General features: G+C 47.8%; 4 protein-coding genes across 18 annotated transcripts in view; 2 read left to right on the top strand and 2 right to left on the bottom strand.

Moving 5' to 3' along the window:
* The window catches only part of NFAT5 (nuclear factor of activated T cells 5), a 65,322-nt gene extending 58,960 nt beyond the window's left edge, over window positions 1-6,362 (top strand). For all 10 annotated transcript variants that reach the window (XM_081871776.1, XM_081871771.1, XM_081871779.1 and 7 more), the window contains 2 exons: window positions 471-711; window positions 1,545-6,362. In XM_081871776.1, the coding sequence (XP_081727902.1) occupies window positions 471-703 (233 nt within the window). In that variant the 3' untranslated portion in view covers window positions 704-711; window positions 1,545-6,362. The remainder of the gene's footprint in view (window positions 1-470; window positions 712-1,544) is intronic.
* A 593-nt stretch (window positions 6,363-6,955) lies between these two features.
* NQO1 (NAD(P)H quinone dehydrogenase 1) overlaps window positions 6,956-25,378 on the bottom strand; it is a 191,964-nt gene continuing 173,541 nt past the window's right edge. Inside the window, exons 1-6 of one of the 5 annotated variants that reach the window (XM_081871822.1) lie at window positions 11,129-11,254; window positions 10,590-10,754; window positions 10,152-10,347; window positions 9,502-9,615; window positions 8,981-9,082; window positions 6,956-8,513 (exon numbers count right to left, since the gene is read on the bottom strand). In XM_081871822.1, the coding sequence (XP_081727948.1) occupies window positions 8,205-8,513; window positions 8,981-9,082; window positions 9,502-9,615; window positions 10,152-10,347; window positions 10,590-10,754; window positions 11,129-11,226 (984 nt within the window). In that variant the 5' untranslated portion in view covers window positions 11,227-11,254 and the 3' untranslated portion in view covers window positions 6,956-8,204. Of the gene's footprint in view, window positions 8,514-8,980; window positions 9,083-9,501; window positions 9,616-10,151; window positions 10,348-10,554; window positions 10,756-11,128; window positions 11,255-25,378 lie in introns of those variants that run through there. The other 4 variants (XM_081871823.1, XM_081871824.1, XM_081871825.1 and 1 more) reach the window with 4 other exon arrangements.
* NOB1 (NIN1 (RPN12) binding protein 1 homolog) lies at window positions 15,451-20,938 on the bottom strand. The gene is made up of 9 exons (XM_081871811.1): window positions 20,792-20,938; window positions 20,092-20,224; window positions 19,508-19,641; window positions 18,635-18,706; window positions 18,003-18,152; window positions 17,671-17,877; window positions 16,898-16,995; window positions 16,597-16,741; window positions 15,451-16,048 (listed from the first exon to the last, which is right to left on the bottom strand). Exons 1-9 carry the CDS (start codon window positions 20,921-20,923, stop codon window positions 15,779-15,781), a joined length of 1,341 nt encoding a protein of 446 aa, XP_081727937.1. The 5' UTR covers window positions 20,924-20,938; the 3' UTR covers window positions 15,451-15,778.
* Window positions 21,248-25,378, top strand: part of WWP2 (WW domain containing E3 ubiquitin protein ligase 2) — a 38,352-nt gene continuing 34,221 nt past the window's right edge. The window contains exons 1-2 of one of the 2 annotated variants that reach the window (XM_081871804.1): window positions 21,248-21,377; window positions 25,012-25,075. In XM_081871804.1, coding sequence (XP_081727930.1) covers window positions 25,027-25,075 — 49 coding nt within the window. In that variant the 5' untranslated portion in view covers window positions 21,248-21,377; window positions 25,012-25,026. Of the gene's footprint in view, window positions 21,378-24,125; window positions 24,159-25,011; window positions 25,076-25,378 lie in introns of those variants that run through there. The other variant, XM_081871803.1, reaches the window with a different exon arrangement.

The following is a 25,378-nucleotide window of genomic DNA, read 5'->3' as shown; positions in this document are numbered from 1 at the left end:
GCCCAGCCAGTATAAAAGTCAGTGATCAGCCCATTCTAAGTGTATAAATGTGTACAAAAGCATCCAAATTCAATTTGTTCACTCAGTGGCATTTATGTAGCATTTTCCCAGAAGTAGAGATTCTGTAACTGTGGCAGAGCTGCTGTAAACCTATCTGCATGCTTTCAGAGCATAGCACAGCACATAATGTGGGGGAAAGCTCTCTAGCTATGCAGTAGATTTTATATATAGACAAAGAAGAATGAGCCAAAGGGCCTGTTAACTTCGTATGAGATGCTTTGTGCATCTGTCGGTGTCTGACTTCTTTCTTGGGATACCAGCACCCTGATCCTAAATGCCTTAGGGGAAAATGCTCTGTGGGGACACTCTAGATGTTTATGAGGCCAGTACAATGTGAAATGCAATAGGCTTCCTTTCACTGCTCAATAAATTTGCATGGTGCTCTGAATGAATCTTGTCTTTCTCAACAGACTGTGGCCAGCTCTTAACATCTGGACCCACTTCAATGTCAGATCAGATGATCACAATAAGCCAGCCACAGGGTGAAGCACAGTCATCAGTCACAACTCTACTATCCCAGCAGATGACTGAAAGCCCCCAGCTGCCTTCTGCTATGACCACCAATCAGAATATGAAGAAGATTGATGACCTGCTAGTGTCTCTACAAAACCAGGGGAACAACAACATGGCTGGCTCCTTCTAACTGTCCAGGTGAGTTGGAGATGGGAGTCAAAGACTGTAGCCAAGCCAGCATGTTCTCTTCTTATTTCTTGCAGCTGATAAAAGTCCATCTTTTCTGCTGCTTCCCCAGAATGATAATAGAATTAGTGCCTGTCTTGAGAGTAAATAGAGCTTCACGGCCCTCATTCTCCTGGCCCTTAGGACACTTGCAGTGGCCTCACTGAACTTGATTACCATGGCTCAGAAATCCCAGGGTGGATATGGGGTCGTTTGCCTTGACTTCAGCTCAAGGCTGAAATATGCAGTTCCAAGGCAGCATGGTCAGCTGTGTTTACTCCACACCGAAATAAAGCCTTATTTTTCTGGCCTGAATAAATTATACAAAGGAAACAGGGGCTTTTACATCATCCTTTTTCTACTGGCAGTGATTGGAATCCTTGCTCTGCCTCTTGAGACATAAAAGTGTCATCCACTTGTCTGCAACAATGCTTTCAGGTATTAGCACTCTAGGAGCTTGCTTTACAAAAGCATTAAATCTTATTATTTTAGGATGTTAAATCCTACCAAGTTCTGTGCTGCTGGTGCAGTTACAAGAGAGAGCTCAGCAGCACATGGCCCTCCCCAAGCCATGATGCTAGGAGGGGCTCTCTCACACTCCAACTCCATAGTATACATCCCCTCTTCAAGTCCCAATCAGATTTCACTGATGGGTGGCAGTAATATTACATTCAAAGAAGCCATCATTGGTAACTTCAGCATAGAGGGAAATAACCAGCTGTTGGATGGTGTTTAATTAGAGTGCTTTAGGGGGAAAGAATGAGGCTCTTACTACGCTTAACTTTTGTCTTTGTGTGTTCTTTTAGCTTGTAACTTCAGAAATCCTGTAATGGACAAGCAGATTTGCAAGACTTTCGTTCTTGTGACTCTGGAATTTAGGATGTTTGGAGTTAAATTTCCTGTGTCAAAGTGCGGCCTTGGACCCAAGGGGAAATGTAGCCTTCACCATCACTTTGGAAGAGTACCCTTGCTAAGCCTGATGAGAAACAGCTGCTGAGTGAGAGCATCAGAGAGAGACTTCTTGAAGCTGGAAGAGGCGAAAGAGGCTCTACTTTGGACAGTTGCCCCCATCTCTAGTCCACCTGTGGGGATGCAGAGTGCAGCTGCTCATTTATCATTGCAGCTTGGCACTGAAAGAACCTGAGACTGTGTCTGCTCCTCTCTTTCAGCTCCTCTTCACAGCTCTTGGAACAGGCTGCAAAGCACACAGGAATATGTGTTCTAAAATAACTGGGATATACAGATGGTTGATTCACACATTTGTGCTCATCACTTGAAGACTCAATCACTTGATTTGCAGGTGTAAATGGTTTCCAGTGGAAAATGTTGCTTGGGGGAGGTGAAGGTGATTCAAGTGTTCAGTCCTCAATTGTGCATTTCACTCATGCCAGTCATTGCTTAATGGTGCAGTTACCAAGTGTTGAACATACCAGTGTGAATTAGTGACTCTTTGTTAAACGGAAGCTGCTGTCAGCTTCATAGCAGTATGGAGAAAGCTGTGAATTAGCACCTAGGAAGGTGGCATATACTGGCAGAGAGTCTCCTAAAGCCACGAGGGGTGGGGAGTGGGTGATATCCAAGAATGTGACTACAGCTTCCTGGGAGGCTGGAAGATTGGCTGCTCAAACAGGGACTTCTCTGAGCCTCTGGTGCTCTGCCCATCTCCCCTTTCACAAGGGGCCAGTTTGCTATGCTGAGCAATAGACCCCCTCTTGAGTCCTGCCTTGATAGGCCATAAGCTGCATTTTGTTCCTCTTAATCCCTTTTCTGTCTCTTTCCTCTTGTGTGAAATATGCTGCCACCTGTACAAATCTGAAATAGGTTTTTTGGAGACCAGAAGGTCCATTGTAGTGGGGCTGGAATGACCAAGCTGGCTGATACCTCCTTGGTTTGTAGAGGAGGGGTGAGAGAATATTTTTGGGCATGCTGGTTTCTGCTCCTCCACCCCTTTTCTAATTGGTGCAGGTTTGAAGTCTTAAATTTAAACTCACATGGGGGGAGGGGGATTTGGCAGCTTCCCCTTGGGACTTGAAGGGGTGCCTCTGTATACCAGTTGCTGAGAATTGCAGGTGGGCAGAGTACTATTGCACCTAGGTCCTGCTTGTGGACTAGCTATCTGGTTGGCCACTGTAAGAACATGATGCTGGACTAGATGGGCCATTGAACTGATCCAGTGGGCTTTACTTATGTTCTTACATAGCTCCTTTAGCTCATACGAGACAAGTAACGTCACTCTTTCAAAATGCAAATGCTGGTGATGAATTTGCATCCATTTTGGCTTAAAAGGCAGATGCTCTTGTGTGCTGTCAGCACCAAGGGGCAAACTCAATTTCAGGTGCTCTCCAGGGATAGCTACAGTTTCCCTCTTCTGGATTTTTATTTCCCTCTCTTCCTCTCCTGCACATCAAATGCTGTGCGTGGTGTCTGTCACCCAACAGCTGTTGTGTGTGACTCTTGTTGGCATTGGGGAGTTGTGTTTTTTAGTAAGCATTGGTGTCCATTTTTGTTACTTTTGTGTAGAGAAGAATTTAGCTTGTACCTGGTTTTTTAGGCTACCCCTTATGTGTTTTTTCTAACTTGTGCTCCACCTTGAGCTATGTAGAGTTGTGCTTGTTTTTTGTTATTGTTGTTGTCCTGTTAAATGCCAGTCCGTCTCTGATGTTTGCAGTCAGTGATTCGTTCTGTTTGTCCGTCTCTCTTTGAGAGGCTTGAGTTATGTTTTCAGTAGTACAGGCTATTTTGCCGATATGAAAAGAACTTTTCAGAAAGAGACCTGCTCTAGGTCATTTAATTTTGAATACAGTTTTCAATCGTTCAGGTTTTGGATGGTTTATATCTAATGTGTGTTTCATTTTTTTGGAAAGCTCTATTTTGTATTTAGAAAATGATAAACTATTTTGCTATTTGTACTGAGTGAGTACATTGGCATAAATAATATATATATATATATATAAATATATATATGCATATACATATATTCACACACATATATTCTTTTTGCCACAGATTTTTGTGGTAAATGTGTGAGTTTTGTTGTCTGTTTTCCCACAACATGGCATCTAGGAACCAGGGGAAGGGGGGTTGTTGTTAAGTCTTCACAAAGTATTTGAGTACTTTTTGCAGCAGATGTGATTGGTTCATCTCTGGCCGTTCATATAATCAGGCAGCCTCTGTGCTGATTGGCTGTGAGGGCAACTTCACTGCAGAGGTGACACATGTGCATCTTCCTTTGCATGGGAGTCCCTTGACATGAGCCATTCAGCTGTTCACTCATGGTTAATGTCTAATATTTTATTGCTAGCTTTTTAATTTATAACAACACTACAAATTCACAATTGGAACCTTCTTTCCTCATTTCATGATGTCTGTAGCTGCATTGAGCTTGCTTCTCTTACAATGTTATGTTTCTTTTATTTGCTGAAAGAGTATTGAGGATGGGAAGGAGCAGTCATGTGCCTAACTATGAATGAGGAGGCAGAAAGGGATGTACCAAGCCAGCGGCTTTCGCTTTCACTTCTGGGGATCCTGCAGTTGGGCCTGGGACTGCCTGTGTCTTCTGGAAGAGGCACTTAGTCCCAGGCCATGGCAGGAGCTTTATGGGGAAGAAGTGTGTGGAGAGGGTTGAGTAGGAGCAGGTTGACGTGTACGCTGCTGTGTCTTCTACACTTCGGTGGCATCAGGACTGTCCTCGGGGGACAGTGCTAAGTCACCAGGGACCAATCCTCTATTGAACCAAGTTTCCTGCTCAGAGCTGCCTCTTGTCACTTCTCCCCACATTGCTCCAGCCATACAACGCAGGCATCTGCATTCTGTTAAAAGGGCTCCTGCTGCTGCTCTGTTCAAAACGGTGATGTACATGGGTTTTTGGGTTGGTTTATTTCTATTTTTTCTTGGTCCATTTTAGGTCAATATTTAAATGTGCAACATTTTTAACGTGATTTGGTTACAAAAAAGTATGTATTTGGAACAAAGGCCTGCTCAGTGGCTGGCTGGTGCTGCATCTTTCCTACACCCTTTTTGTTTGTTTTGCGGGGCCTGTGGTAGCAGAGCCTACAAAAGGTATTCTAGAGAGTTTCATGGAGTTGGGACCTCGGCAGCCTTGCAAGGTGTATCTTGTTTCCTGTGTGTTCTTGGTTCGCACATGGCATTTGGAGCTCATGTTGTCCCCATTCATTTTTCCCTCTGCATCAGTCCACAAGAATCCAACTAAGCCTTTCCACCACAAAGGGCTTCAAACTACAGGAAGCAATCATTTTTATGTACAACTCCCTCTCCCTCCTCAAACACTCTGGATAAAGCCACTTTGGGAATCAGATTTTGTAGAACTGTAAAAGCCCTTGTGGTTTCAGGTCCCTCCCTGCATATTAATGGTCAAGAGAGAGCTGTCCTTTCAGGCAACCTTGACTTGCTTTCCTTCCTCCTCTTGTGCACCACTCCAAACATGCCTGGGAAAGTGTTTGTGTCTTATCCTGAGTAATCTTCTAGCACACTGCATCAGAGCAGAGCCCGAAAGGCCAGGAAGTACCTCATTTGGTCTTGCCCACCCTGGCAATGAGCAACTTGGTCATAGCCACGTCCAATTTGAAAAGGTTGAAAGGACTAAGTATATTTAGGCTGCACAAGAAACAACGAAGAGGAAATTTGATAACCATCACTAAGTATTTGACAGGCTGTCACTCTTGATCATGGGAGCAAATTTTGTGTTGTTGTTTTCTCCAGGGCTTCAGTGTTAACCAATAGGTCCATTTTGCAAGAAAAAGGATTTAAACTAAATATTAGGAATAACTTCTTGACAGTCCAGGCTGCTTGTGACTGCTTCAGAAAATGGTGGTCTCTTGTTTGAGCTCATAGCAGAGGATTTCCTGCATTGAAATAACTTTTGAGTGTAACCCTGACCTCTGCACCAGACATAGCCCATGTGGATGCTGCTGCTGCCACCATCACTGCAGTTTTCTCAGTCCCTGCCACCACTGCCACTTTGATCCTTAGGCCCTTAGGTAGCTTGGCTGTCATCTGGGGTCCATTGTTTCCTCTTTTCAGCAGCTTTTTTGTATTGGGGCTCTGGCCCATGGAGTCCAACTTGTTTGGAATGAAGTCCCATTTGGACAGGGCAAGGTTTTGTTCTGAACACTTTGGGCTTGGACCTGCTGAGACCAAGAATCTCGTTGCACCCCTCTGTCCCAACAGCAATTTGCATGCAACTAATGAAGGTTTTCTCCCAGAGCTCGGCCTGTTAATATCGCTGCAGTCCTAACACACTCCCTCCCCCTCCCCTTTCTTGCCATGCTCGCTTAGAACAGCACTCAAGACCAGCCAGCCACCAAGCAGCCTTTTCCAATATCCTGCAATGTGAATGTAGCCTCAGATGGCCCCTTGTGCATTTTGTGTCCCTGGCTTGTGTAGGTGGGTTTCTCAGAGCACTGATAATGGTTTTGTTTATTCTATTGGAGGGGGCGGGGAGGGGGGACTCATTTGCATTTGTTTTTAGCTATCCTGTGATAACTTGTTGAATATTAAGAGAGAGATATTTTGCTTCTATTGGGACATTTGTATACTTGCAACTATATTTCTGTACACAGCTGCAGTCAAGAATAAAACTTTGAAAGTTTTCATTTTGCAGTGTATTGCTACTGTGCTCCATTCTTTTCAGTATCTTGGAGTCATTTGGTCCTGAAGTGCAAGGCTAGTGTGTTGTCTGCTGAGCCCTGCACACACTAGCTAGAAGTTTACTAATCGATAGCTCAGTTGGCTAGGGCATGATGCTGGTAATACCAAGGTTGCAGGTTTGATCCCCATAAGAGGCAGCTGCATATTCCAGCATTGCAGAGGATTTGGACTAGATGATGATCAGGGTCCCTTCCAACCCTACAATTCTATACATCCCTTTTTGCTCTATGGCCGATAAGCAAGCCAGCACCAGCGTATATGGAGCAGGTGGAGATGGGTTTCCCTTCACTGGACTAATGGGAAGGTAGAACCTTCTTTGTGTAAATACCTCCTTTGCAGAACCCACCATGTCTGGGCTGGCTTGTCCCATATTACTAACTGTGTATGGTAAAGCAGCAGACTTAGGCCTCTCCTTTCACCACCTCTCATGGAGACACAAACAGGTACCCCTCCCCTTTGAGTAGTGCTGTCATGCAAGTTGTAATAGGTTCAAACTGTATAAATGCCTAGCACAAAATGTGGCCCTTGACTCAATAGACAGCTGCAAGAGAAAGGTTTAAAAAAGTATTTTATTCTAAATTTCTCTGCTGGCGCAAGAGAGATTTGTATAAATCTACATAACATTCCAACAAACCTGACTAATAGAGGCAACACCTGGCTTTGTTGTTAGTACATGTGAAAGTTATTACCAAAGTACAAAAATCTCAAGTAGTATTAATCCCTACTACCAGCAAGTAAACTAAGAGGATTTAAAGCAACCCTTCACCTTCCCCGCCAGTTAATTACACTCCCCCCTCCCCCCCCCAGCACCATTTATTGCCAGGGAACTCTGGCCCTGCCTTCCTGTGCTGTGGCTGATTCCAGCTGGGGAAGGTGGGAGCCCAGTTGTCTTCACCACTCTTCCCAGCTGCCCTCTTTTCAGCTGCATCTGTGGCTTGTTTTGTCTTCAGGCAGATTGCCACTGCACCTCTCCTCTGGCAGCTCAAGTCTGGTGCAAGTGGTATTGACTGCCAAGTAGCTTGTTTTACCCATTGTGGATTGGTGGTTGCTAATGAAGTAAAGGCAATGTACTCCACCCACCCACCCACCCTACCTTGAGGCTACTATGACAAGAAACTGAAGAGCTGGCAAGAAAGCAGCCAGGTGGATCCATACAGTTCTATCCAACTACATTCTACTCCGTGTAGACGTACTGAAATTAGTGTGCCTAAGTTAGATATGCCTTTTACTTTCAATGGGTCTGCTCCAAGTAGCACTAACGTTGGATACAACCTATGGTGCTCTCCAGGCATATGCACTTGGAGAAGTGCAAGACCCAAGCTCTAAGTACTTTGCTCTGGGGTTGGACCTTCCTGCCAACTCTTCTGTTGCTCAAGGCAGTATGGTGGTAATCTTTGCTGAGATGGGGGCTGCAAAGAGGAATGTGAAAGGCTGTGGTTGCCCACCCATGGATTATAGGCTAGGATCTTAAGGCTGCAAAGAGTAGAACAGTAATAATGCAGGCTCCATTGTGGAGTATATGCCTTGCATTACATACACAAGGTATAACTAACTGTTTTTAATGGTAGAGTGCCCAACCAGCTTTCCCATCTGGTGTGCTCCCAGGTAGTTTGGGTTTCAACTCCCATCATCCTTGTTGGGCTGATGGGACTGGAATCACACAGCAGAAGGGCGCCGGTTAGGGGAAGGTCTGCCCTACAGGGACCCTATGAACCCAGAGAAAGTGAAAGTAGGAAACTTTAACTGTTAGCATTACTACAGAAAGGCCTTTTTTTGTCCCAATTTACCAACAGAATTTACTATTTCTGCTGGGCTTTGACTTGATTATCAGGCAGGAGTGGCTTTCCCAGATGCTGGCCAGTTGTCAGCCCATATTTTTTATCTTCTTGCTGTTCCTGGACCTCTTTCTTCAGAAGAAAGCCCCCAGCAAAGCTCAAATCAAAGTTGTTGCTTGGGGCAAAGCTGAGGGGCGTCTCCTCCCAGATAGTGGCCAATCTCTTCTTCCACATCTCCAGGATTTGGGAGCGGGCCTCTGGTGGTGTATGGCCAATACTGAAAGCGATCTGGGGTGCCAAGACTTGGAAACCACAGAAATGGAGAGTGCCACTCTGGGGAGTAGGAAGAAAGAACATTTGCAAATCAAATACATATTCAAATAGGGCAGGAGGAATGTAATTAGAACAAGTTCAGGACAAATAAAGAGCTCTATAGTGACATTTCCAGTACAGTATTTTTTTTGTTTTGTTTCCATACTAAATGTCTGCTATGACATTTTTACTCATTTTAAAAACCTAAAATTTGTCTACAACTTTGCACACAAGGGATGTGGGCTTTCTGCTAGGATTCAGTAAACTACAGCTCTTGAAAAAAGTCATCTCGCCAATTGGTTGGAATGCAGGATTGTAAACCTCTGGATTACACAGAGGTTCTCAAACCAGACAAGTATAGGAACCTGTAAGAATTCTGTGTAAGGCAGAAGCTTGCACCATCTACTTAAGTATTACACCTTTTAATAATAATTTTAAAACTCTCTTAGAAATAACTATGGGTTTGACAATAAATGTTGCCTTGTTACCTGTATTGGCCAAAGAAGGATGTTGATGTCCCCATTGATGCCTTCAGGGGTGTACATGGAGCCCATCCCACCAGTCGTGAAGGAAAGTAGAGTCTTCTTATTCTGTAAGTAACCAAATATGAGTTATGTTTTACACAGCAGCTGAGACACTGTCATGCAGAGAGCAGCTAGTGAACAAGGGTCCTTTTACAGAGTATTGTGAAAGCCCAGCTGATCATCATCTTGCCACAATATGGAGGAAAGGAACTGCACTTTCTCTGTCCCACAGAACACCCTTCTCTAAAATACCAAGAGACAGGGTCATTATCAGAATCCTCTGTCTTTTCCCACTACCACCAGACCAGAGTCTGCCATATTGTTTCATGCAGAGCACCAAAGAGGCTGACTGCAGGGCTCAAATGCACAACAGACAGGCTGCAGCTACTGGCCAGTTGGAGCTGAACATGGGAGAGAATGAAAGGTGGTGGCGGCTACAGCAGCAGTAAGACTTCACTCCCACCAAATCCCCAGTGCATACCTACCTTGAAGGGCCCCTGGTCATACATGGCACTGTAGGAGTAGGCAAATCCACCAGTGAGGACACGCTCATACCACCCTTTCAAGATGGCTGGGACACCAAACCACTGGAGAGGGAACTGCAACAGAAGCAGAGCCACAGGCTAAGGGTTGAGGCCCTTGTTGCACATTCATTTCATGGTACTTTAGAGTCTAGGTACCATTCCCAAAAAGCTCTTCAGTGCCCATGGCATTCCCTTAGAACCACTAGTTCCAGAACTTTGTTCCAATGGCAAGCTCTAGCAGGGGGTTAGAAGCATATTGTTTCCCCCCTATGAAGTAAAGGCCCTCTGTGGACAATTTCCATGTTTGCCAGAATCCAATTTTTAAAGCCTGAGCTGCCAGTGTTGCTCCCGCCCTCTTTACTGAATTAGGACTTCCTAATTTTGCCTCTCCAGAGTTCATTGGCCAGCAAGATTCATGGCCAAAATCCACACTCGGGTCAAACACTAAAAGCCTAAGGCAAGAAGAGGCTTATGATGCAGGTGAAAAGTCACCCCCCCTTAAATCCCCTCCCAGGAAACCAGTGTGTATCTATGATAGTTGGAGAAGGGCTGTAGAAGGGGTGGGGGAGACTCATGCCTGAAAACCTGGAGAAACAGTTCACTTAAACAACCCTGGGCTTGATGGACCAGGTGGTCTGACTCCTTAGAAGGCAGAGTCCTGTGATCTGGGAACCACCTGAAAGATGACAAGATCGGCAGCGTCCAGCTTTTTTTGCTCCTCTACGATGTCCTTGCTCAGGCGGCCTTCTTTCCATGCCAGCCCCGTTTCGGCCGGGTAGCTGAAGTGCTGCGGGTCCTTCGGCTTGCCTGAGGGAGGGGGAGAGGGGGAAGGGTGGGTCCAGGCACGCAGGCGAGGCGGAGCCTCGGGGGGCTCCGGGAAAGGAGCGGCAAAAGATCCCAGGTACTCGCCCCGACGACAGTTCCTCCAGGCAGGAAGGCTGGGGGAAAGCGCCCCCTACCAGCCGGCCTGAAGCCCAGCCGAGCTGGCGCCGCCGCCAGTCTGTGCAGACACACCTAGCGGAGCGACAGGGACCCAGAGACCTATGTACCGATGACGTCGTCCCGGGAGAGCACCGGGTTGAAGCGCATGGCGTAGAGATCCGAGACGGTCACCTTCCAGCCACTCTTCTGCAGCGCCTCGACAGCCGCCTCCTTCATGGCATAGTTGAAGGATGTCCGCTCCGGGTGGGCCAGCACGATCAGCGCCTGCCGAGCTGCAAGGAGAGCAGGAGGGCAGAGCCTGGCAAGGCAAGACGCCTCGGGCGGCCAAAGCTCCGGGAGAGCCGCCCTGCCGCCGGGGCTGCAACAGAGGCGGACAGCCTGCAGCGGACAGACTCCCGCTTCGGCGCCTCCCACCAGGGCAGCGCAGCCTCGCAGACCGCCCGGCCTGCCTTTCGGGGGCCCCGCCAGGTGGGCGCCACCCGCCTCCTTGCAAGCTGCTGCCGGCGCTGCCGCAGGGCCTCGATCGATCCCACCCACCCCCGTCCTTCCTCTCTTTTCGACCTGCCCGCTTGGCTCCGCGAGACAGCCTGGTGCGCACTTTAGGGCCCACCAGAGTAAGGCTGGACCGAGGAGACGAGCTACTTACCAGCCATAGCGATGCAAGCCGGGCAGCAGTTGAACTAAGCCGTCGGCGCCGTGGGTCTTATAAGAGGCGGAGGCGGCGGCGCGGATTTGCTGAGTCATTGGGGCGGGGAAACCACACTCCGGCCAGACCCAGCATGTTGCATCTTGGTGCCCCGAGGGGAAGGCTTCGCCCCGAGGGAGACTGCCTCTGTATCGCGAAACTCATGAGCAGGAGCCATCGAGAGCCCATTCACTTCTCCCTTAATTTGGCAGCTCTCCATCTAAAGACACGCCTCCGACCCAGCATCCCGCTTTCTCCCAGTGACCAACCACCAGATGTCTGAAAACGAAGCTCACAAGGAAGACGCAAAACCTCCTGTCATCTCTGCCATTGGCATGCAGACTGTCTCTGATGCTGAAGGGTCCATTCAGCTGTCATGCTGTTAGGGGCAAGCGTCCACTCATAGCTCTTACAGGGGAGACTGGTGACAATGCTTAATGCAGTAGCTTAATTTCCAGCATGGGTGTAGCCAGGATTTTTTTTGGGGGGGGGGGCAGGATCGACACCCGGTTACGCCCATTGTTTCCAACATGAAATGTGCCTTTTTCATTGATGGAGTCCCAGCTTGGGGCTCTATCCAAGGCAAAACCCCAGACAGAATTTATTTCACTGGAAAGCAGATAAAAGGGCACCAGAGTATGCCATGCTGCTTCACCTGCCCATTTGCTGGCAGAAAGGAGAGAAAAAATTACGATAGGAGGCCTTCTGCAAAGTGAACCTGGAACACCTGACATAGTGCAAATGAAATACATGAACCCAGCCTTGTACTCTGCCTTTTCTTAATTCTGCATGACTCCCGACCCCTGCTGCAAATGAAGACACAAGCCCCAGCCCTGCCTCAGCTGCCTTTTCTGGAAAACATATGTTGAAAGGGTGGATAAATTGCCCTTCTAGCACCTCTTAATAAGAGTCATTGGAGTGTTTGCTTGGTCCAGGATGGGGCAAAGGTGAGTACCAGGGTAGATGCTTTAGAAGGCGTGTGCAGATGGCAGCTTTGGGGAAGGATCAGTGCTTGCCAAGGACTCCTCCCATTCTGGATCTCTTACTGTATTTGCAGATCCATGCAGCAGGCCTGCACAATTTAACCCCCTCCCCTGCAAAAAAAAAAGCACCTTGCTAGTTGAAGATACCCATGTTGGTTCAGTGCTGAAGTGTTAAGCCAAGCTGCTAGAAAGATGCAGTTTGAACTTGTCTTTGGTGATGAAATTACAGAATGTGAATTTTACAAGAATCGCTCACAGGATTCCAGCTAGGCATTCTTGCTGGTGGCTTTTGACATCTCAGCAGCCCTTCCCTTGCCCACAGCATTTTGGGGAAGGACTTTTAGCTCTTTTTTTGGAAATGAGCAGAATCCCTCAATTATTGAATGAAGGCTATCCCTATTAAACAATTCATGCCCTAAATTAGTGGTACACACAGTACAGGAATGAATGTAAAAAATCCTACATTAGTGCAAAGACTTAAGTAAGTCTAGAGATGGGCATTCATTCTGGAGGATATGACATTTTCATTCAATGAAAATTGAAATGTAGACAATGCAAAAACCCATTTAAATACAAGTTGTGAAAACAGCTGCTGTTCATCCTCTTCAGAGGCACCAAATAGCCTAGTCAGTTAGTGTTTGAATTTGTACTGTTTGGGACATCTGATGATGTGCAGCTATTCTTATATACAAAGTCAGACCATTGGTCCTTCAAGCCTAGCAGTATTTACTCTGCAGGGCAGAAGGACAAAAGATGAGCCTGCTGGATCAGGTCAGTGAGCCATTTAGTCCCACATCCTGTCCTCATAGTGCCCAACCAGATGCCTGCAAGCTGGACATGAGTGCAACAAGCACTCTCCCCACTTGTGGTTCCCAGCAACTGGTTTTCAGAGGCATGATAGTGCAGGTACAACATAGCCATTGATAGCCTTCTCCTCCACAAATTTGTCTAATCCTCATTTAATGCCATCCAAGTTGGTGGCAATCATTGCCTCTTGTGAAAGCTAATTCCATAGTATAACTATGCGCTGTGTGGAGAAGTCTCTTCCTTTGTCTGTCCTAAAACGACAGTCAGGGCATGGATCCACAGCAGTGAGCAGAGGAGAAATGACCGCTGGGAGGGGCGCAGAGAGAAGAAATGCCATGGTGCCTCTGTAGTACCACAACCAGACATCTTCATCCACCCCTGCTGCAACAAAACATGTTTCTTCCGCATTGGTCTCTACACCCAAAGTGCTGTAACTCTCCAGCAGTTTGATTTTACCCAAAGGTGCCCTTTTCCACTGCCTCCCAAGACAGACGATGCCAACAACTTATTCCCGCCACCCATCCACTGCATCATTCATCAAGCTCTTTGTATAGTTCAGATTACTGCTTGGATCTTTGGAGGGAGAAATTACCAAATGAAAAAATGGGAGCATGGGAAATAGTAAGCACATGAAAGAATTAGCTCTTGCTCTTTCTGCCACATAGGGGAGAAGGCTAGGCAAATACACAAAGCCTTACCAGCTCAGGCTCCTATCAAGGGACTACTGGACTGCTGGCATTGACAACAGGCAAATGGTATCCAAAGCAATCAGAGAGAACTAGGACTCTTTAAGGGGGTCCCCAGGGCCCTAGATGTTGCTGTAGTTCTTAGTCCAGTCATAAACAAAGGAGAACAACATGCTAATTAAACTCCAAGCAGGCCAAGAGCTTTGCTGAGAGGTATCTCTGTGCTCGGCGTGGCACTTGGGTCCTCACAAACACATTGAATCAGTTTCCTGTGAGGCTACTGGTGTTCCCCAACAGCCTCTGGGTGCCACTACAAAGAATCCTGTGGACAGTATTTGGAAGCAGTAAAATGATTTCAGGCTGTACCAAACTAGCTTCTGTTGCTGACCATGGCTATCTTCTATATCAGTACTGTAATGGGATGGATCCAGAGGCAGCAATGTCACATGAATTTTGGGCGATGGTCATTTCTCTGAATGCTCTGCTCTGTGGCAAGATCACACACCTCCTGGGAGTATTTTCAATACATATGGGAATTCATATTAATTAATTAGTAGAATACAATTCCAATAGGAAGCAGCAGTGTCTGCTTTTGGTGAAAGGTATATGGGAACAGATAAAAGAGAAAGGTACAAATCACCAAACTTTGCTAAAAGTGTGTGTGTGTGTGTGTGTGTAAGCCACTTCTGTGTTTATTAAGTCCTAGCCACCAAGGGCAGGTCTTTGGTGTTTGCACGGCAGATTCAGAACAAAGCAAGCAGGCTAGGCGTGCCTATGAAGTAGGCAACTGCCTCCCTAGAAGATGGCAAAGAATGTTTTTGACAGCCCTTTCATTCAAGCTGCAAATGGGCAGATTAACTTTGTGTGGTGCCAGGGTGGGGCACTGTTAGCGACTTAACTAGAGCTATGGAAGGACTGGGCAGGGCCCTTTGTTTGCACTAGAAATCTATCTAATCAAATTTCATTTACTAGTCAGTTTTGCTCCCAGGTATATAGTAGGCCTTTGTTGCATGTTGGGGCATAGTTAGGAGGAATGGAACAGGGGCCAGTCTGCAGCAAACTGGCTGTTAACCTTTCCTCTACAAGGAAAAGGCTTGTTAAGTGCAAGGAGGATTTGCTGTAGCCCAAGGCAGGAAGCAGTAGAAAATGTGACACAACTTGTCTTGCAAGGAGACCCACCAAGGGGCTGGGGGAGAACACCTGCGGCTCTCTCTGTGAGTAGGACGTGGCCTTATGGAGTTGCCACCAGCTCACTGCCAGGCATTTTTGCAGTTTTTTGTGACATTCCTGCAGTTGTCCTTCTCATGGCTCTTTAACCCCTTTTCACAAAAGAGAAAAGATTTTAGGCAACCTATTGTCATATGTTTTGACAATAGTGGAAGTGATCTTTTGAGTTAAACAGAGGCCTATTCCCCAGCGTAGGTATTTAGACCAAAAATTAAACAGGCTTTTACAGGTTCCTACTCTTATTAGCCCACATGGATGTGTGTTTTGGGGTTAATCAGCTATTAGGCTGTAAACCTTTCTGTTTTTGCTTTGAACAGCCACTTCTGAGGAAGAGCTTTGTCAGAAGAGCTTTGTGGAACTCAAAAGTTTGCAGCCAGCAATGTGATAGAAGACAGTCAAAAAGCAGTGCTTCCAGTCTAGCCATCCCAACCAGCTTACTGTATGGCTGAAGACCTGGTAGAAAAAGGCCAAGGCTTGTTCTCTTGACTACTACAAGGGAAAGCTTATGGGAGAAAAAGGGGTCTAGTTGTCAGGAAAGGGACAAGCTAAACCACAAGGAGCTGTGCACAGACACCAAATGTGCAGACACCCTGGTTTATTAAAAAACAAAACAAAACATGCAGCCACCGCTGCCGAGTCTTTTGCATTAGAATGCACCCAAGACCTGAGCACATCACATGGATTCTGCCACACGAGGGCCACTCTCACTTTCCAGATCACTTTGTCAGTCTGCGTCCCACCTTCCTGCTGCTTGCCGTTTATTCACACTAATGTCTGTTGCCTTGGAAGCAGTCAGGAAGTAGCGCCAAGGGGCAAAGTCCTGTCTTCACACAAGCTGTAGGAAACAAAAGTCTTGTCCTCCCTTCATTGACAAATGGGACAGGTGGGTGGTTGCATCTCTCCCCACCTCATCTCTTTTTCACAAATTTTTTGGAGGCTGTGTTGGGGTTCAGACGCCTCCTGCCTGCACCCAGCGCCGTATCCCGGATCTGTAGATTGGCCGCCCGGCTGTAGATGTCATTTTCCGCAAATGGAGAAACTCCTGCAATATAATCGGGGTCAAAGACGTTTGTCTTCTGCCTGGCCTTGCGAGAGAGCCGTTGCTGGGGGAAGTGCTGGTCCTCTGTCAGGTGGGGATTGTTTGCATGCTTCCCACCCTGAGGAGCTGGGAGAGAGTACTGTGGAAAGAAAGAGGCACACAGTGAAGCCAAAAGGCCCAATGCACCCTGCCCCACATCCCTGACAGGGAGAGACACCTCACACTTGACTTTCATCCTTGTTATATTTTTTCCAAGTTACGGTTTTACATTTTTACTTACAGTAGTATCCAATCCACTCATGGTTGTATCATGAGGAGTGACAGCTGCACAACAGACACCCCCACATCTTCTCCCCCCCCCATAATCTGTTATGGGGCTCCCCCAACTCTTTGGAGAAAATTTGGGAAGGCGTAGGACACATGCAGGGGGAAATATTGCTACACAACCATAAATCGTTGTGCTAGTGGAACAAGTTCCTTAAAGCACTGGCCACAGAACTTTTGCCATTGGGAGGAAATAAGCCCAGATAAGATTCTTCTTCTGGCCCCAGAAGCGATCATCATGGCCTGCTGCAGACTCTTACTTCTTGCCTCAGGTGCTCAGCTGGGAGCACAGGCAGCCAACAGAGAGGACAACAAGTGCGGGAAGCCCATAAGAACACTGAAGCCCAGAGCAGAGCTGCTCACCCGGAGGCCACGGGGGTTCAAGACCTTGGGATTCCGGGAAAAATGCATGTGGATGCTGCCATCATCATCCACGCTCACTGCCACCTTCTTAAGTGTCTTGTTCCCGCAGTGGGGGCAGAAGAGCCGGGTCATTTCTGATGTGGTTCTGGAGGAAAGCAGAGAAGCCAGGTCAGCAGCTTGACAACCTTGGCAGCAGCCCATTGCCCAAGCCCAGGGGGCACCTCCTGAATACGGCTAGACACAGGCCCAGCTGTTGCCCATATGCCAGAGATTGCAGCCCAGCCACCAACTCATCACATACTTGAAGCAGCCGTGGCAGCGCAGGACGTAGCTCCGGGTGTGCCGGATCAGCATGCCATTGACTGCCAACACATGCAGGCCCATCTGCAGCAGAATGTTCTGTGGGAAAGAGACCAGAGAAGGGGAAGGGAGCCCAATCAGCAACCATGATGCTGGTGCAGGGCAAGTCCCTCTCAACAGACTTTGGATACTCCATAGGCTGGGGTCTTGGAAAGGGCTGGAGCTAAAATAAGGCAATGCTTGCTCTCCTTTTTAAAAAACACAAAATGCTTGCTCTTCTTTTGCTGCTGGGCTGACCAAGCTTCTCCAGTTGAAAGAGAGTCCCCAGTTTCCTCTCCTTCAGGTCTGCCAGGTTGCTCAACTCGGAGCACAAAGGGCTGCTTCCCCTCTCCCCTTCCTGTTTTTGTCCCACTGCCTGTTTGCCTTCAATCCACCTCCTGGAGCTTCTCCTCTCTCTCATCCCTCTGCTCTTCACCTGGCCACTTCCATTCCCTCTTCTCAGCTTCCTGCTGCCACCCAAGTCACCCCTTGCTGCTCATGAGCCACCCTTTCTGTCCCTCCTATTCTCATCATGTTTTTCCAACATAGACCATAAAACCTCTGCTGGGCCTCCAGGAAGCCTGGACCAGGCAGCTGTAGCAGGCACAAGAATGTAGCAGGAGGCTTACAGGACTAGACTGGGTGCATGGAAGCAAGGACGAAAAGGTAAGCATACATCCTTCTCCCTCCCCTCAAGCCCTGGGGACCACCTGGTCTCACACAGCCCACACTTGCCTGCATGGCAAAGTCGGTGGTGACACAGCCAACCTGCACACCAGCTGGCTCATCAGCCTGGCCCATGCCCTGTTGGATCTGCTTGATGTTGCTAGGCGTGATCCAGCCTTCCTCGTCATCGCTGTCCTCTCCACTCTGCTCCTCCTCCTCACCACTACTCTTGTTGCCTTTGGGGTCCTCCGGCACAATAACAACAGCATCCGCTTTCTGCAAAAAACAGACCAATTGGGAGCGGATCCGCTGAGCACGGAACCTTCCCAGGCTGCAGAGATTAAGGTGGTGCCTGTGTCCCAGTGAGGCAGGAAGAAAGGAAAGAATGGCAGACTTCTTACCAGCAAGTCCTGTAGGTCCTCCTCAATGCTGGGCAGAGGGTTCCTCCAGAACAGGAAGGAACCAAACTCAGAGGTTTCAGGGCCTGTGGAGTCTGCAGAGTTTCTGCTTCCCACCACGGAAGGACTCTTCTCACCTCCTGGGCACTTGGTCTAGAAGAAAAGTTGGGCAGAAGAAAAGCTGACATGTATGAATTGCCAGAAGAAACAGTCATATAGAAGCTCCAGATTGCTTACACTGACTGACAGCAATGACTCTCTGGGGTGTTTACCTGGAGATGCTGGCTGGGATTGAACCTGGGACCTTTTGCAGGCAAAGCAGGTGCTCCACCACTAAGCGATTTGCCCATCCTCCATGGCCCTCTGAGAAAAGCCGTGTGTGGCTACCTCTTCCTTTAGGCTTCTGGTAGAGGCCGAATGGTCACTGGATCCTCACACAAGCCAAGGAGGAGATGCTGCCTATCAAGGACTCCCAGCACAAGGGCTCAACTGGCACACCTGGTCATTCCCAGATTACACCCCATGCAACCAGGAGGAGGGGAGGGGCAGTGAGTCATCAAGGTGTGCTACCCTCTGCTCATACTCCTTCCATGAATACTGGGGCAGAGTTTCAGATTGCTCACAGAGGCAATTACCTTGGAAGGTAGATGGAAGCCAGCAACGTGAACAGGTGTCTCAGGGTGCTGCTTTGTTGAGCTGAGTTTTACCTGCAAGGATCCAGGGTGGGGAGAGAAAAGAAAGTGGGATGTGGGTCAGGTAGGGCATAGTGTTGATTTTTGCAGCAGCAGCAGCAGCCTCACAAAACCTACCATCCCAGAGTCTGATCAGCTTTTGAGCAGTAATGGCAAGAAGAATGGCATTTAAGACACAGCAGAGCATAGGACAGGATTCAGGCAGTGCATAATCAGCCTGTTTGGCATTTGCAGGAGCAGGAAACAGACAAAGACAAAACATAAGTTGCTAACACATGCAGCTGGTGGCAAGAGTGTCCTGCATTCATGTGGAACTGGATTGCCCCCTCCTACTGGCTAGGAAGAATATTGCAACAAGGGGCCTCCTCAATCAGCCACAGAGGGAGTTGACTTCCCTCCTCACTGGCAGAAAGAACCTTTTTCAATTGCCCTGGGAGTGCACAGATGAAAGGTAGGAGCAAATGCTGACATGAGCCAGAGGAACAAGGGCTGCAGGGTCATTTACACAGCATCTCTGTCCAAGCAAGGAAATATTATCTGGGCCCCAACTAGACAGTAATGCCTGTGCCCATCCCACCACTTGGTTCCTGGCATTATCTATCTGGTCAACACCCCCCCCCTCCCTAATTTCCCCTTCTCTTGTGTGTCTTGTTTTTTAAAGTGTGTAAGCCTAAGGGCAGGACCTCTCTGTCTGTGAGTTGTTTGGAAGAAAACATTTGCCTAAAAAGCAGGATGCAAAACCAACATCATAGTAAATAAATATTTTGCTGGAAAAGGCCCCTTCAAAAGAGAAATAAGAATAGAAGTATGATCCACCTTCTGCTCTGGCTCTTTCTTCAAGTGAGCCACACCAACATTTTCTGCTTCCAGCTGGTAGGTCAAGGCCAGGACTTGGATGTCTGTGGCTGAAAGACTGGGGTAGTCACCCGTCTTCTTGGAAAACTCCGTCACTAGAAACAAAGGAGGATTTCAGTGTTCAAGCCCAGAGGCAAAACTAGGAAATCACAACCGGTCATGAGGAAAAAGTGCTTCTCTAATTCCAGAGGGCACCAGGAAAACACATCAAAGAGCAAGTAACAATGAAGCAATTGTAGGTGATCAACTTGATTTCTACTCCTGACCGTGTGTGTGTGTGTGTGTGTGTGTGTGTGTATCACATGTTAGTTGGGGTTATAGTCAACAAAGCGTCACGCAGAGTAGATCAATTGAAATTAATGAAAGTAAGTCATGTCCATTAATCTCGATGGGTCTACCCTGAGTAGGACTAGAATTGAATACCACCCTTTGCTCTCCAGTCAAGAGCTCAAAGTTACTTACAAAAAGAAAAAGGCAAGTCATGGAAGAGGGGATGGGGTGGGAGAGGGGCAGGAAGCACAGACCACGAAATAGAGGCTACTCACCAAGCCTTACATATTCAGGAAAAGGCTGCTTGAAGTGGAGCTCATAGGGCAGCACTGCCAACCGCCTGCGGGTCTCCTTGTCTCGGATCTCAGTCACCACCTCTCGGATTGTGTAGATGTTCTTGCCAATGTCCTGCCAGTGGGGAAGACACAGCTGAGAGCTGTTGCAAGTGGGTCGGGAACCTGAGGGCTGGAAGGGGGCCGGGCCGGGGTGTGTGTGTGTGTGCAACTAGGTTAGGGAAGAGAGAGGCAGACCTATAGCCACACCTCTCCTGACCTACTACTCACATTCTAGGAGCAAAAGCTAATCTGGGGGTTCTGGGATGCCCACATACCGAGAAGCATAACAGGGCCACCTGCAACAAGGGAGGGGACACCAGGAGTCCCATGCAACATTCTGAGGAGCCACCTTGGTTTGGTAGGCGGGTGTGTGTGTGTCCCTTCCCAACCGCCTGAAGCTGTCAAGGGATAGGGAACAATCTCCAGGCCCACAACCCCAACCTGCCATGCGCCGTAAGGAGAGTCTCTGTCTAGGCAGCTTTCTCTCTCTACTCGGGATGGCCTAATAAAAGTCTCCAGGTCCAACAAAAATCTACCGCAAAGTAAAGCATACACCTGGGCCTGTGGTCCTTTCTCGCGGGGCTCCCCAGTGGGCCACTGGCCAAGCTAGGCAGCCGTTCTCAGCCTTCTCCCACTGTACCTGAAGCGGGGCTCCACGCAGGAAAGCTCCAGCATCAGCCACGACGTGCTCCACGGGAGCCATTTTGCCCCACTTTAGACTGTGACTCCCAGGGCACTCTGGGAAGTGTAGTCTTCCCCCCCCGCTCTCCATTGTGAAGCATGCTGGGAACTGTGGGCCTGACACAGGATAGTTCGCGGAAGAAAGGCATGCTGGGAGTTGTAGTTCCCCTCTAAAACCGGCCTTTCATCCTAGACTTAAAAAAGAATAGACAGAGCATTGCATTGTTTGAAGGCGGGCTTTTAATCTAATACTTTTGATGCCGCCCACCCGCCTCCAAAGAATCCCGGGGAAATAAACTTCTACTTCCAGTCCGACAAGACCTCATAACTTGGAAAGGGAACACGCGATTCCCACTCCTGCCTCATCCCGACAACCGGAAGTCGGATCCCCTGCAGCCACCGCTTCCTCCGCCATTCCGCTCTAGCCGTCTCGGCTCCGTAGCCTCCCTTTCCACTTCCGAAGTATGTGTCACGTGACGTGTCACTTGTCACATGACCCATGACTACAGGAGGTGGAAGTGGGAAGAAGCTGGTAACCGTCGCCGGTAAGTCTGTAGATTTGAGGGTGGGAAGCGGGGGGTCCGGCCACTGCTGTGATTGACACATACGGATACCCACACCCGCTTGCTTGCTTGCTTGCTTGCCTGGCTTCCTTCTCTCCAACATTTTGAAAATCAGCGGGCAGCTTTAAAAAACAAAACACTCCTGAGTTTCTCTTTTTAAAAACAAACAAACATTCGTTCGTTTGTTTGTTTTTAGGGGTTGTTAGTTCCATCCCGCTTTTCAGGTTATAACAGCAACAACCCTCGCCCCGCGAAGCTACAGGAAAGGCGAAGGTGGCAAATGAAGGGATGAAGTAGTCAGCCAAAACCTTTAGAAACGGAAGGCCTGAGCAAACCCCAAATATTTTTGCTGTATGTGTGCGTATATAATGTCGACAGGCTTGGAAACCGCAGGCACCCTGGGTCTCCAGCCCCACTGCCTGCCTGCCTGCCTGTCTTGTCCCTTGAAAGCTTTAAAGAGGGCAGGGGTTGTCTCTCTGAGTACCTCAGCAGCTGAGCTCGTCTGTTCAGAAGGTGCCCTTAAGATATCTACTTTCCATCAGGCGGACTGCTCTACGGTGAAGAGGGCCTCAGGCCCTTTAAGGAAGACTACGTTAGCCTGCTGCCTGCCCTTCAGCAGTTTTGGACCACAACTCTCATCATCCTTAGCCAGTACTGTTGTAGTCCAAAACAACTGCAGTATACTAGGTTAGTGAGAGCAGTGTTCAAAACTCCCATTGTTTTAGGCGCATTTTGTGACGGAATTTCATTAGTGTGAACAGTTTCTGAGCTCTGGGCACACAGTACTGCACCTAAGATTTCAGATTAAAACTGCAGAGTGGAAGGAAAGAAGGACCTTTTTCTGCCTCCCCACTTCCAGCTACTCTCAGAAGACTGGAGAAGAGACTCTCTTAAGAATATTGGGGGGGGGTGAGCAGGGGAAGCAATAAACAATGTGAAAAATGAACATAATATTTTAGCTGCAGTTTGTTCATTTTCAGCTTTGCATTGTTATTTTAAAAGTGTGCTGTTGTTGCACCCACAACCTAGGTTTAAGATGCCATTTAGCTCCTAGCTTCATATCTCAGTTTCTAACACTGGGTAAGAGTTGCTTTCATATGACTATGGACACCTGGACTTATTTTTTGGCAGTCACTGTAGAGTTTTCCCCAGAGAGCTGGGCTGCCATTAACCTACTCAGCTGTGGGACAAATTGCTACGTTTTGTGCCAGTGGAAGTGTCCAGACGGTCTGTATAGGGTGTGCTTTTCAGTTGTGTTGCTCTACAGTGCCTTGCTGTATGATGAGGCTGCATCAAACCATTGGGTGCCCTTCCTCCTTTTCTAAGGTACCCACAGAATAGCCTTTGGCTCTACTAGGGGCACCATGACGTTCCTTGGACACATGCAAAGGAGGTTCATCCACTTATTTGCTTTGCTCAGATTATAGGGAAGTTTGTATTGCTTCTTTTATTGCGTTGCTTATTGTTTGGGATTCAGCTTTTCTGTTGGAACTGCTCTTTATGTGCTCACTATACATAAGCGCAAGGATTGAGACAAGTTTGCTTCTTGAATTGGCTGACTGCTGCAGCTACTTGTAAAGATTTACTGTAGCCTAAGTGATACTATTTAAACAAAGGTGTGTGTGTGTGTGCGCACAAATGAATTGTGTAGATTCTTCCTGGTTGTGGCAAGGACTGCTGTGGGAAACATAGGGACTCTTTAAAGTAGCTCCAGAGAGTTCTACAAAGAAGTATGGGAGTATTTCACAAAGGAGAGAGGACAGCTCTCTCTGTCATGCAGATAACGGCTGATGTAGAGACGTCATGAGGCATGTTGAGTGATTTTTGCCACTGCCTCTTGCATTGCTGTGTGTGAACTATTGGACTTCTTGTTTGCATCTTGCTCATTTTGTTGAAAGGAACTACCAACATTGATGTTCTCTGGGTATACTAGAACTGTACCCATATGTGGGATTGATCTAACACCATCCACCTATAATTTACCTTATGTTCTGTTTAACTCAATTTTTGGCTCATTCTCAATGCATCTGAGACCATGGAGGGAATGAAGTGAATTGGTATGTGTGTCACCTATCACCTTCACAGAGTGCTGGGTTTGAAGGAGAGTAATAAATATGCAATGATTGAATGTGTTAATGATTAGCTGACTTGGTTTGGTTCCTCCTGAGCAGCTTGCTTGGTTGCTAGACTCACACTCTGTTGTGAACCAACTCTGTCTTCCTGCTCTTGGAGATCTGTAGCTAGTGCAAATCAACAAACTCACTCTTCTGTGGGGGATAGAAAGTGAGCGAGGAAACTCATTCAGGAGGGGGTGTTCCTGCTTCTTCTTCTAACCTTACCTGCCCACTTGTCATTCAGAGACTTAAAATACAAAACTTTTTATGATCCAGAAGCTCAAGCATGAAGAAGTTCCTCCTCTTTGCTGAATGAAAAGCTCCCGTAGGGCTGCTGCTGCTCCTCTTCATCAGAGCTTGCTGTGTGCAAACAAATGCTAGCAGTCCTTAACTGAGCTGTTCTGTACCCACTTCCTCTTTGTGTCTGTGCTCTGAAGCTCTCTTCTTCCTTCTGTCTTTGCTGTCTTACTCAGTGAGGGGAATTTCCCACTCTACCCCCTGGGGCCTGGTTTTTCCGGAACTGTTGCTGGATTGGGGCTTCTGATGGTTCTCTTCAAGGAGCTCTATCTGTTCCAGAATTCAGAACTCAACAACTGGAAAAGTTCTAAGTTTGGAGGGTGCAGTTATCTGTATGGTTGGTGAGAGCAAGGTATTTCCTGTCCTGAGCCAAAGGGGCAAACTTAAAGAAGCAGCAGGAAGTAGCCAAACTCCTAGCATCTCACTCCATCAGGCCATGCTAGCTGTGGCCATGGGCATAGCCAAGGAGGGGTGGGGGGGCAACTGCCCCCCCAAGCAATACAAATCAAGAAGGACACTGACAAACTGGAACGGGTCCAGAGGAGGGCAACCAAAATGGTCAAAGGCATGGAAACGATGCCTTATGAAGAACGGCTAAGGGAGCTGGGCATGTTTAGCCTGGAGAAGAGGAGGTTAAGGGGTGATATGATAGCCATGTTCAAATATATAAAAGGATGTCACATAGAGGAGGGAGAAAGGTTGTTTTCTGCTGCTCCAGAGAAGCGGACACGGAGTAATGGTTCCAAACTACAAGAAAGAAGATTCCACCTTAAACATTAGGAAGAACTTCCTGACAGTAAGAGCTGTTCGACAGTGGAATTTGCTGCCAAGGAGTGTGGTGGAGTCTCCTTCTTTGGAGGTCTTTAAGCAGAGGCTTGACAACCATATGTCAGGAGTGCTCTGATGGTGTTTCCTGCTTGGCAGGGGGTTGGACTCGATGGCCCTTGTGGTCTCTTCCAACTCTATGATTCTATGATTCAATACAAATCTGAGGTTCTGTCCCCCCTAACAAAAGCCTGCCCCCCCTAACAAAAATCCTGGCTACGCCCATGTCTGTGGCTGATGGAAGGTGGAGCCCATAAACCAGGTTTCCTCCCATTCCCTAGTGCTGATGCTCCCAGCTCTGTGTCCAGTACCGGAACTTGGAGGAGACTCGCCCCAACTTTTCAGACAATGTGTCACCTGTTGCTCTCTCGCTTTCGTAGGCATCCAGCGATGAAATGGCTTCTGTGGGGTTGCCTGGAGAGAAATCTCCACTTACTGTGAAAGGTGAGTCCTCTTGTCCAGGAGCAACTCTCTGGAGTTTGGCAATAATAAGGAGGTATTGGTTGTTTCTGTTCTGCCCCTCTGTCGGCTCTGGATGTCCTTTCTCCTTGGCTAGCCTATGAAATTCCCATCAGCTGCAAGGATTTTTTGTGTAAGCGTAGCTGCGCCGTGGGGTTGTGTTCAGTTAATTTACAAATCTCTTTCCATGAAGCATCTTAAAGGAATTTCATAACACATTAAAAAACACATATAGAAACAATCACACATATTAAAAAACAATTTCAGGTCCATTACAGATACTGACTG

Source organism: Podarcis erhardii (genome assembly GCF_964252035.2).
Source record: "Podarcis erhardii genome assembly, chromosome: 7".
In the NCBI taxonomy this organism is placed as follows: Eukaryota; Metazoa; Chordata; class Lepidosauria; order Squamata; family Lacertidae; genus Podarcis; species Podarcis erhardii.
The sequence above is the reverse complement of the archived record's forward strand: the minus strand, read 5'-3'. Positions and strand labels throughout refer to the sequence as shown.